Source organism: Phocoena phocoena, chromosome 19, assembly GCF_963924675.1.
Source record: "Phocoena phocoena chromosome 19, mPhoPho1.1, whole genome shotgun sequence".
Taxonomy (NCBI): Eukaryota; Metazoa; Chordata; class Mammalia; order Artiodactyla; family Phocoenidae; genus Phocoena; species Phocoena phocoena.
The window spans coordinates 27,509,292-27,522,496 of record NC_089237.1 but is presented as its reverse complement, the minus strand read 5'-3'; the positions used below and the strand labels follow the sequence as shown (position 1 = coordinate 27,522,496).

The 13,205-nt window shown below is 43.1% G+C and overlaps 1 protein-coding gene across 1 annotated transcript in view; it reads right to left on the bottom strand.

Moving 5' to 3' along the window:
* Positions 1-12,732, bottom strand: part of PPM1D (protein phosphatase, Mg2+/Mn2+ dependent 1D) — a 53,203-nt gene extending 40,471 nt beyond the window's left edge. Inside the window, exon 1 of the mRNA XM_065897322.1 lies at positions 12,040-12,732. Coding sequence (XP_065753394.1) covers positions 12,040-12,511 — 472 coding nt within the window. The 5' untranslated portion in view covers positions 12,512-12,732. The remainder of the gene's footprint in view (positions 1-12,039) is intronic.
* Positions 12,733-13,205: the final 473 nt, after the last annotated feature.

Genomic DNA, 13,205 nt, shown 5'->3' with positions numbered 1-13,205 from the left:
ACACAACAAAGAGTAGTCCCCTCTCGCCACAACTAGAAAAATCCTGTGTGCAGCAATGAAGACCCAGTGCAGCCAAAAATAAATAAAATAAATTGAAATAAAATCATTGTTATAAAAAAAAGTGATTTGGATAATATATATATATATATATATATATATATATATATATATATATATATATATATATATATTTCTTTTTCCCCCCGCTTTGGCCATGCCACACGGCATGTGGCATCTTAGTTCCCCCATCAGGGATTGAACCGGTGCCCCCTGCAGTGGAAGCGCGGAGTCCTTTTTTTTCCTTAATTTTTTATTATTACTTTTTTTTTGCGGGGTTGGGGGGGGCTGCGTTGGGTCTTCGCTGCTGTGTGCGGGCTTTCTCTATTTGTGGCGAGAGGGGGCTACTCTAAGTTGCGGTGCACAGCCTCCTCATTGCGGTGGCTTCTCTTGTCGCGGAGCACAGGCTCTAGGTGCACGGGCTTCAGTAGTTGTGGCTCGCAGGCTCTAGAGCGCAGGCTCAGTAGTTGTGGCGCACGGGCTTAGTTGCTCCGTGGCATGTGAGATCTTCCTGGACCAGGGCTTGAACCCGTGTCTCCAGCATTGGCAGGCAGATTCTTTTTTTTTTTCCTAAATAGATTTTATTTATTTATTTATTTGTTTGTTTATTGCTTGCTTGCTTGCTTGCTTGATTGGCTGTGTTGGGCCTTCGTTGCTGTGTGCGGGCTTTCTTTAGTGGCGGCGAGCCGGGGCTTCTCATTGCGAGGGCTTCTCTTGTTGCAGAGCACAGGTCTAGGCGCACAGGCTTCAGTAGTTATGGCATGTGGGCTTCAGTAGTTGTGGCTCGCGGGCTCTAGAGCGCAGGCTCAGTAGTTGTGACGCACCGGCTTAGTTGCTCCGCGGCATGTGGGATCTCCCCAGACCAGGTCTCAAACCCGTGTCCCCTGCATTGGCAGGCGGATTCTTAACCACTGCGCCACCAAGGAAGCCTGGAAGCGCGGAGCCTTAACCACTGGACCACCAGGGAAGTCCCTATATGTTCTTTTTTTAAATTATTATTATTTTCCATTATAGGTTATTACAAGATATTGAATATATTCCCTGTGCTATACAGTAAATCCTTATTGTTTGTCTATTTTATATATGGTACACTAAAATCTTTTAAACCCATTTTACTGACTCTTATCTCTAGGCAAGAAATACTAAGGGAAGAGGCTGCAATGAAAATGGGCTCCCTGATCTCTGTGGATGGGAGAACCTGAGGTGACAGAGATCAGATAGGAGCAGTTAATTACCCAAAGAAAATCTGGTACAGTTACATCACTGACAACAGGGCAGAAGAAAAATTGGATCTGCAGAATGGTCTTTCACAGAAAACAGAAAACAAAACAAAAAGAAAATCTTCCACGTTTAAAGAATTGTTAACCCTCTTCAAAGCGATATGTGGCCATTTTCACATGTAGCTATACACCAAGGAAAAAGAAATACCCACAACATTGAGAAACTACTGAACGATGGCTCTAAGATAATAATTCTGGGGCTACAAAACACAGCCACAGTCCACTGATAAGACATAAGGTTCATGGAGATCAGGTACTAAATAGGACTTTCAATCCAGTCCACCTCAGAACCAATGGAATCCCAAACCTATGCCACAGCTAGTTTGGTCCCCAAATAACCTCAGCAACTAATAGCTTCCCGACATAGCTCTTCATTGATTGGTCGAAAGCCTATTAGGGTAGAAAAGGCCAAGTGCAAGACCACCAATGATACTCTCTTCCAAAATAGAAAATTAAAAGCGTTATCACATCTCTCAAAGCATAACGAAGATTGGTGTCACCATTAAAACATGAGCTGAGGTGGTGATCCGATATATTCCAGTCTATAATTTGACCACTGCAAAAGTCTGATAGCTCTTGGAAAATGACAGGGAATTATAATCAAATGGTGATTCCAAATGCTACTGCCAAGTTTCTGATTTATTCTCTGTACTGAAACAAATAAATATAGCCTGGTATGCATCCAGCAGCAGGGCTCTGGTGAAACTGCTACCTAGATTCCTGGAGGTATCCAAGGTTTCTGATCTGAGGCCTGCTTCTTCAGGTTTACTTTTTTCCCTAGGAATAATCCAAAGAATTTTTTTCTTGAACCAATAGAAAGCAAACTGCCAACAAAATCTACCGTCACTCCCAAATACTATTATAGTATCTAACTCCTACAATACACCATGAAAATCAGGAAATTAACATTAATACCATACAACCATCTAATCCATATATTTCATGCAAATTACATCAACTATCCTAACAATATTCTTTATAGTAAAAGAATAAAATTCAGGATCCCTTGTTATATTTACTTATCATGTATCTTTATTTATCTTTATTCTCTTCCAATCTGGAACAATTCCTCAGTGTTTCCTTGATGCTTTTTAGTACTTGGCCAGTCATTTCAAGAATGTCTCACAGTTTGGGTTTGTTTCATGTTTCCTCCTGTTTGTAATCAGATTACACATTTTTGGCAGGAATATCACAGAAGTATTAAATATGATCTTCTCCCTGCAGGCAGTATACAATTTCAATTTGTCCCGTTAAAAGTGATGATACTCTTGATCACTTGATTAAGGTGCTGTCTACCAGGTTTCCCCCTATAATCCTTTTCCTTTTGTAATTAATAAGTGTGCATAAGGAGATTATCTGAGACGACATAAATATCCTTGGAGTGGGTTGAGTGGTGCCCCCCCCAACTTTATAAAAGATATGCTCACCCACAACCTCTGAATGTGACCTTATTTGGGAAAAGGATCTTTGCAAATGTAATTAGGTTAAAGATCTTAAGAAGAGATCACCCTGGATTAGAGTGGGCCCTAAGTCCAAAGACAAGTGTCCTTAAAAGAGAAGAGCAAGGGGGCTTCCCTGGTGGCGCAGTGGTTGGGAGTCCGCCTGCCGATGCAGGGGATGTGGGTTCGTGCCCCGGTCCAGGAGGATCCCATGTGCCACGGAGCGGCTGGGCCCGTGCGTCCGGAGCCTGTGCTCCACGGCGGGAGAGGCCGCAGCAGTGAGAAGCCCGCGTACCATAAAAAAAAAAAAAAAAAAAAAAAAGAGAAGAGCAGGGGAGAAGACACAGAGGAGGCAATATAAAGACAGTGGAGACTGGGTGATGCATCTACAAGCCAAGAAATGACAAGGATTGCTGCCAGCCACCTAGGGGAGAGCATGGAACAGATTCTCCCTCAGAACCTCCAAAAAGGAATCAACACTGCTGACACCTGGATTTCAGACTTCTGGCCTCCAGAACCATGAGAGAATAAATTCCTGTGGTTTTAAGCACCCAATTTGTGCTAATTTGTTACAGCACCTCTAGGAAAGTAATATAGCTGTTCCTCAAAGTTTTACCTACTAGTTGTAACACTTATTGATGTTTCTTGGCTGAATCAACTATTATGATGGTTACTAAATGAGATTTTCGAGTTCTATCATTCCTTCTACATTTAAAAAAATATATGTATTTGTTTATTTGGCTGCACTGGGTCTTAGTTGTGGCATGTAGGATCTTTTAGTTGCAGCATGCATGTGGGATCTACTTCCCTGACCAGGGATCAAACCCAGGCCCCCATGCATTGGGAGCGTGGAGTCTCAACCACTGTACCACCAGGGAAGTTCCCATTCCTTCTACATTTGTTAGTGGACTTCTGTAAAGAAAAGCTTTACATCACAGCTTTATTTGTAATAGCCGAAAGCTGTAGACAATCCAAATGCCCATCAATAGGGGAATGGAGGGCTTCCCTGGTGGCGCAGTGGTTAAGAATCCGCCTGTCAATGCAGGGGACACGGGTTTGAGCCCTGGTCCAGGAAGATCCCACATGCCACGGAGCAGCTAAGCCCGTGCACCACAGCTACTAAGCCTGTGCTCTAGAGCCCGCGAGCCACAAATACTGAGCCCGTGTGCCACAACTACTGAAGCCCGCACACCTAGAGCCTGTGCTCCACAGAGAAGCCACCACAGTGAGAAGCCCGCACACAGCAACGAAGAGTAGGCCCCGCTCACTGCAACTAGAGAAAGCCCGTGTGGAGCAAAGAAGACCCAACGCAGCCTATATATATATATATATATATATATATATATATATATATATATATATATATATATATATATATATATATATGTATGTATGTATGTATGTATGTATATGGGTGTGTGTGTGTGTGTGTGTGTGTGTGTGTATAAAATAGGTGAATGGATAAACAAATTGTGGTACATCTAGACAACCGCATACTACTCGGTAATAAAAAAAGGAATGAACTATCGATATACGCAACAACATGTAGCAGAGATTATATAATAGTGATTGAAAGTAATGACTGATTAACAAAAATGGAAAAAACTGGTACTTGATAAATATGGCAAACTCATTCAGAACATGTGATGTGTGAGAGGGTGAAGGTCCTTGACAGTAAAAACTGAGAAATATCAAACTATAATAAAGATACAGGTTTAAAATTCTATGATTTAATAAAGGTTTTCTTCCAGTTTAGTTCTATCTGGCTTTTCCTGTCTTTCCCTTTACCCCTTCCACCCCTCTTCTGCATTTGTCTGTCTCCGTCTCTGTCTTTAAACTTAAGATAATGGAAACTATGTGCCAAAACGAGAACCAACAATTTAGGTTAGGACCAGCTTCTTCATAATTCATTCATTTGGCCATATTCTTTTAAGTAGATGCTCTGATTTTCATTTGAACAAATTAAAAAAACAAAACGTCCCATATTTCATCTTCCTTTACAAATACTGTGGCAAATTTCCTGTAATCACATCAGAGATCACACTACATTTATTTCAAGAGTATGTCGTTATCTTTCTAATGGCTCTCTTGATAACATAAGTCAATGAACTTTGGCTCAGTGGAATAAAAGCTGCATGTTGTTCACTATCTTCTCTGAACTATCAAACGAAAAGGATAAGAACATTATTTCAAATGAATAAACCTAAAGACGCACACACAAACTCTGAAACATTATTGCTTAGAAGGCAAGCATAACACAAGAACAGTAAATCCAGACATAAGAAAATACATAAATCACGCACACACTGTAACTTAAGATCAAGAAGTAATAAAAATATGAAAAAAATTACTTTTAAAAAAGGATATGTTGGGAATTCCCTGGCGGTCCAGTGGTTAGGACTCCCCGCTTCCACTGCTAGGGGTCCAGGTTCTATCCCTGGTCAGGGAGCTAAGATCCCACAAGCCGCATGGCACGGCCAAAAAAAACCCAAAAGGATATACTCACATACTCTCTCACTCCATGCTATATTTATCAAATCCCCTGGCCTCAAGACAAAAATAGTCATATAAAAATTTTTGGATAAATTAAGTTTTCCTTTTTTATTTGGCAAGAGTACACAAGCACTAGAACAAAGCTAGAGAGGTCAAGCTCAATGTTAATTAAATAAATCAAGAAGGGCTTAGGGGACTTCCCTGGTGGTCCAGTGGTTAAGACTCTGCGCTCCCTACCTCAATACATAAGGCAAATACTAACAGCCATAAAAGGGGAAATTGACAGTAACACAATCATAGTAGGCGACTTTAACACCCCACTTTCACCAATGGACAGATCATCCCAAATGAAAATAAATAAGGAAACACAAGCATTAAATAATACATTAAACAAGATGGACTTAATTGATATTTATAGGACATTCCATCCAAAAACAACAGAATACACATTTTTCTCAAGTGCTCATGGAACATTCTCCAGGAGAGATCATATCTTGGGTCACAAATCTAGCCTTGGTAAATTTAAGAAAATTGAAATCGTATCAAGGATCTTTTGCGACCACAACGCTATGAGACTAGATATCAATTACAGGAAAAGATCTGTAAAAAATACAAACACATGGAGGCTAAACAATACACTACTTAATAACGAAGTGATCACTGAGGAAATCAAAAAATACCTAGAAACAAATGACAATGGAGATATGACGACCCAAAACCTATAGGATGCAGCAAAAGCAGTTCTAAGAGGGAAGTTTACAGCAATACAATCCTACCTTAAGAAACAGGAAACAGCTCAAATAAACAACCTAACCTTGCATCTAAAGCAATTAGAGAAAGAAGAACAAAAAAAACCCAAAGTTAGCAGAAGGAAAGAAATCATAAAGATCAGATCAGAAGTAAATGAAAAAGATATGAAGAAAACGATAGCAAAGATCAATAAAACTAAAAGCTGGTTCTTTAAGAAGATAAACAAAATTGATAAACCATTAGCCAGACCCATCAAGAAAAAAAGGGAGAACACTCAAATCAATAGAATTAGAAATGAAAAAGGAGAAGTAACAACTGACGCTGCAGAAATACAAAAGATCATGAGAGATTACTACAAGCAACTCTATGCCAATAAAATGGACAACCTGGAAGAAATGGACAAATTCTTAGAAAAGCACAACCTGCTGAGACGGAACCAGTAAGAAATAGAAAATATGGACAGACCAATCACAAGCACTGAAATTGAAACTGTGATTAAAAATCTTCCAACAAAAGCTCAGGACCAGATGGCTTCACAGGGGAATTCTATCAAATATTTAGAGAAGAGCTAACACCTATCCTTCTCAAACTCTTCCAAAATATAGCAGAGGGAGGAACCCTCCTAAACTCATTCTACGAGGCCACCATCACTCTGATACCAAAACCAGACAAAGATGTCACAAAGAAAGAAAACTACAGGCCAATATCACTGATGAACACAGATGCAAAAATCCTCAACAAAATACTAGCCAACAGAATCCAACCGCACATTAAAAGGATCATACACCATGATCAAGTAGGTTTATCCCAGGAATGCAAGGATTCTTCAATATACACAAATCAATCAATGTGATACACCATATTAACAAATTGAAGGAGAAAAACCATATGATCATCTCAATAGATGTAGAGAAAGCTTTCGACAAAATTCAACACCCACTTATGATAAAAACCCTGCAGAAAGTAGGCATAGAGGGAACTTTCCTCAACATAATAAAGGCCATATATGACAAACCCGCAGCCAACATCATCCTCAATGGTGAAAAACTGAAACCATTTTCACTAAGATCAGGAACAAGACAAGGTTGCCCTCTCACCACTCTTATTCAACATAGTTTTGGACATTCTAGCCACAGCAATCAGAGAAGAAAAAGAAATAAAAGGAATCCAATTCGGAAAAGAAGAAGTAAAGCTGTCACTGTTTGCAGATGACATGATACTATACATACAGAATCCTAAAGATGCCACCAGAAAACTACTAGAGCTAATCACTGAATTTGGTAAAGTAGCAGGATAAAAAATTAATGCACAGAAATCTCTGGCATTTTTATACACCGATGATGAAAAATCTGATAGTGAAATTAAGAAAACACTCCCATTTACCACTGCAACAAAAAGAATAAAATATCTAGGAATAAACCTACCTAAGGAGACAAAAGACCTGTATGCAGAAAATTATAAGACACTGATGAAAGAAATTAAAGATGATACAAATAGATGGAGAGATATACCATGTTCTTGGATTGGAAGAATCAACATTGTGAAAATGACTCTACTACCCAAAGTAATCTACAGATTCAGTGCAATCACTATCAAACTACCACTGGCATTTTTCACAGAACGAGAACAAAAACTTTCACAATTTGTATGGCAACACAAAAGACCCCGAATAGCCAAAGCAATCTTGAGAAAGAAAAACGGAGCTGGAGGAATCAGGCTCCCTGATTTCAGACTATACTACAAAGCTACAGTAATCAAGACAGTATGGTACTGGCACAGAAACAGAAATATAGATCAATGGAACAGGATAGAAAGCCCAGAGATAAACCCACACACATATGGTCACCTTATCTTTGATAAAGGAGGCAAGAATATACAGTGGAGAAAAGACAGCCTCTTCAATAAGTGGTGCTGGGGTGGGGCTTCCCTGGTGGCGCAGTGGTTGAGAGTCTGCCTGCCGATGCAGGGGACACGGGTTCATGCCCCGGTCCGGGAAGATCCCACATGCCGCGGAGCGGCTGGGCCCGTGAGCAATGGCCGCTGGGCCTGCGCATCTGGAGCCTGTGCTCCGCAACGGGAGAGACCACAACAGTGAGAGGCCCGCATACCGAAAAAAAAAAAAAAAAAAAGGCAAACCAGTTTAACTTAAGAATGTCCTTGATGGGCTTCCCTGGTGGCACAGTGGTTGAGAATTTGCCTGCCAATGCAGGGGATAGGGGTTCGAGCCCTGGTCTGGGAGGATCCCACATGCCGTGGAGCAACTGGGCCCATGAGCCACAACTACTGAGCCTGCGCCTCTGGAGCCTGTGCCCCACAACAAGAGAGGCCGCGATAGTGAAAGGCCCGCGCACCGCGATAAAGAGTGGCCCCCGCTTGCCTCAACTGGAGAAAGCCCTCGCACAGAAACGAAGACCCAACACACCAAAAATAAATAAATAAATAAATTTAAAAAATAATATCCTTGATGATGCAATAAAAATTAATTTTATTAAACTTCCACCCATGAATACATGTCTTTTTAACATTCTGTATGACAAGAAGAGAAGCATGAATAATAGACTTCTGTTACATACTAGGGCTGTATAAAGGAAAAGCACTTGTGATTGTGTGAGTTATGAAATGAAGTGAAGTAGCCACATTTTCTCAGACCATCATTTTTACTTGAAAGACTGATAAAATGGGTTAATGAGACTTGGACAAGGAGTTCCCTGATGGCCTAGTGGTTAGGATTCTGGCCTTTCACTGCCGCGTCCCTTGGTCGGGAAACTGAGATCTTGCAAGCAACATGGTGTGGCCAAAAAAAAAAAAAGAATAAGAAGAAGAAGACTTGGCCATTTAGTGTACATTTTCTTCAAAATGAACAGTGAGTTCTTCATTTCAAGAGAAACAACTGACAGTATTTTTTGCCAGTGATAAATTTCTAGCTGCTGCTTAAGACGTCTTATTTATTTATTTAGGCTGTAGTAACATGTGGCATAAGGGATCTTAGTTCCCCCACCAGGGATCAAACTCACATGCCCTGCATTGGACTGCCAGTGAAATCCCAAAACCTCGTATTTTAGAATATGTGTGTCCACTACAATGAACGTAATAACTTCCCAATCTTAAGACTTTTCTGAAGAGATTAGTGATATTAACAAATGTGGATACTTTAATATTGTATAATGAAATGCATCAATACTTGGAAGAGCTGCGTAATTCAGTGAACCATTATTTTCCAAATGACTAATGCACCACGTCACAAAATCACACATGGGTAAAATATTGATTCAAAGTGCAAGGGAGACCAATGGCTCTTAATGTAAAAATAGAAAAGTTCATTTATGAGGTTTCAGATTCTATTTTGACTAGTCTTAAGAAACTATCACTTCGGTATAGAATATCCACAACTATCTGAAAAGACAAACTATTCCTCCCTTTTCCTACTATGTATGTGTGTGAGACTGCCTTTCCTTTACATACTTCACCAGAAAACATAGCATAACAGACTGAATGCAGAGGCAGAGATGAGAATATTTCTTATTCCAATATTTCTTATTTGGGGGAAAAACTGATTTTTCACTTAAAAATGTCAACATACAATAAGTTTATTTTTAATAGATTAATAAATATTTTTTAAATTTCTCAGTTCTAACTTCTCAAACAGTAAATATGATAGATGTAGCCCACATAAACAAAAGCTGTTTAGGACCCTAAATCATTTTTGAGTACAAAGGGTTCTGAAAGCAAAAAGTTTGAGAACCACTACAATAACCAAATGAGAACTACAAAAGTGGAAACTTGACACAGGGAGTTTCCTGTGTCAAGACTTCCATATACTCAGCATACTCTTTTTTTTTTTTTTTAATTCAAGTTTTGATGATGGAGTACAAGGTTAACTGTGCAACAAAGCAAACTTTAACATTTGGTGTATAAATCTTGGTTCAAAAAGTACATATATGTCAAAAAACATATACATTCACATTTAACAGCATGGTTTCTGCTTTATTAAAAATATGTTCAATGGGCTTCCCTGGTGGTGCAGTGGTTAAGAATCCGCCTGCCAACACAGGAGACATGGGCTCGAGCCCTGGTCTGGGAGGATCCCACATGCCGCGGAGCAACTAAGCCCGTGAGCCACAACTACCAAGCCTGCGCTCTAGAGCCCGCGAGCCACAACTACAGAGCCCACGAGCCACAACTGCTGAGCCAACGTGCCACAACTACTGAAGCCCGCGCACCTAGAGCCCGTGCTCAGCAACAAGAGATGCCATTGCTGTGAGAAGCCTGCGCACCACGACGAAGAGTAGCCCCCCCCCCCCCCCCCCCCCCCCCGCTCAGTGCAACTAGAGAAAGCCTGCGTGCAGCAACAAAGACCCAACGCAGCCAAAAATAAAAATAAATAAATTTATTTTAAAAAAATATATGTTCAAGTAACAGGGTTTATACTTTATCCTTTTAGTGAAAACATATGGCAAATTCACCTTGCCCCAAGTGTGCTGCAAAATAAACAGGACTCTAAATTGTTCTTTGTGTCTAATCTTCCTCTATCTTGTCTTGCTGTCCACTCCTACTTGCCCTGCAAGCAATGAAATGACAAATTTCTGGAATATACTGCTGGTGCTTTCAGCTGTGCTCTGCCTACACAAAAACAAAACAAATCCGTAATAGGGACCTCTGGGATTGGATGGAAAACGCCTCCCACCGGTGGACTGGTTGTTCTATGAGTCAATCAAATAATTCCTGGCAGAAAGCCAGGCAAATAGAAAACAGACTTTGAAAGAAACTACTCTACAACTCTATGACAATACCTTTTTAAAATGTTCTGTATTTAACCAACCTTTACACTCTTCTCTACGTCTGTCCCTCTGCTGAAAATAAAGCAACACTATTCTTCCATAAACCACAGGACTTTTAAAACGACAGAAGTAGTATTACCTTTTCTCTAAAAAAAAGATTCAGACCATTCATTCACAGCAATGGGTAAGCAATTATAACTCTGTATGATAACATATGTTGGGTACAGGAACATAGTCTGCTTTAGAGAACACTTAAAGCTTAGATGAAACTACAACTACACCAAATTTTTAGAAATGAAGGTCTCTCCTTTTGGCACATCAGTAATTCCTTACCTCTTGCTTCTTTGACGGGCAGCTACAATTTGCAAGTACTTTTAACTAGGAACTGTGGAGAACGACCTGACAGCAATTAGCTAAGTCAACTACCAAAGGGCGGGGGCGGGGGGGGCGGGGGTGGGGAAGCGCACTCTTAAAAAGCCCTAGCTGAATTTAACACATCGCCTTAACCCGGCCAGTTTAAGCGATAGGAACGCATTCTGCGCTTTTGTTTTTCATAAGCCGTACAAGCATAAAGATCTTAGAAACATTTCATGACCACCACAGCGAATTCCTTCCAAGACTTTAAGTCGCTAGATGATAACTTTTTAGCCTTTCTGAATTATCCAAAAGTTTACTCCAACTACCAGCCACCCAGGATCAATTCTGGAGGACTGACACCACCAGTAGGAGGCAACCGACAGGGACAAGTCCTTCAAGAGCGAAATTATGACAGATCGGAAGGAAACACTAATTTTTGCCGTCTTGTCTACAGCCATACAACCCTGAACGCACCCGATCTCGTCTAATTTTTGCCACCTCCCGCTTCCTTCGCCTGTCCCAGATAGCAACGTGTCTTCAGTTCATCTTTTGGCCAAAATCTGGCTCCAGGTTTCAAACACGTTTCCGCTGGCGGCCGCCAAAGTGAAGTCTCGAAGGGAGAGGACTGCTCCCCATTGATCCTTGGGGCGGGAGGGAAGTAAAGCGAGGAGCGTTTGAAGGGAGACAACAATCCTATCCTTCCCAAAGCCACTTTGTTTGCCCGCACCTCCACCGTGGAAAGAGCGCTGAGACCCAGAGAAGTCTTCCCTCCCATCGATTGACACTGAGAGCGCTCTCCGTGCTGGGGGACCACGGGACTGGCGCTATAAAAGGCCCCAAACTGCCTGAAAAAGAGGCGGGCGCCAAACAAGCCGAGGAACTTACCCAATTTCTTCCACATGGCGAGATGACAAGCGAGGAAGCCTTTGCGGATGGCAGCGCACACCTTCGCCGGCTCGGAAGAGGTGAAGCCCTTCTGCTTCTTGATGAAACCCCACAAGTGCTCCCGGGCAAACTGTGCCGCCTCCCGCCCGCCGTGCCCGTCGCACACGGCGAAAAAGGCCACCGAGGAACGGCGGCGGCAGCAGCAGCCGGGAGCCGGCGAGGCCCCGGCGTCCGGCGGCGCGTCGCGAGCCTCTCGGGCTGCCACCGCCGGGCCTTTCCCCGAGATTTCGCCGCCAGGAAGAGCCAGCGGTGACCGCTGCGGAGGCAACGGCTGAGAGAGAGACCGCCGCGGCGAGGGCTCTTCTTCAGCCGTGGGCTCGGGCTCCACCACGATCTGAGTAACGTCCTCCATGTACTTCCTCCCGCCCTGGTCTGAGAAGACGCTCACTCCCAGAGAGTACAGCCCCGCCATGGCAGGCTGGCCGAGATCCCGCCGGTCCCACGCAGCCCGCCGAATGCGGCGGCGGGATATACACTCGGCGCTCGCCGGCTAACTATTGTTTATCTTCGACTACGCCGAGAAGGGGGAGGGAGCGGTCCCGGAGGTGGGGGGGGTGCACGATGTCGAGACTTGTCCGCCAGAGCTGGGCAGAAGCGCCAGGGGGAAAGGAGCAGACCAGCTGCGTCTGCGCAATGCGCCTCCGCCGGCTGCCCGCGCCCACCACACAAATCAGACGTTCTTCCCGGCTGACGTCACTCGGCTCTCTGGGCCCGACCAATCCGGAGTCGAGTTGGAGCGAACCCGCCCTCCGCCCTCAACCCTCGCTCCTCCCCGCAACGGCCGCCCTCCCTCCTCCCACCGTGGGCGCGGGGCCCGCGCGCGACCTGGCTGGCTTTCGCTTTGCAGTGGGTGTTTTCGCCCTCCCACTTTTCGGCGGGTGCTAAACGCTTATCTACCAATTTGATGTCACCTTTTTGCTCAATCCCGGGGATCATGATGCAGTCTGCTGCCCTGGGCATTCCGCTGCTCGCCTCGTGTGGGCTTGGGCCTCCCACGAGTGTAGAGAATCTGGGAGGAAAGACCTTCATTTCTTGAAGTTAAATGGCGGGAAACCTCACTTCGGAAGGTGGTTTGCGAAGAGGCTGGAAAAGGCATGCCACAGCTG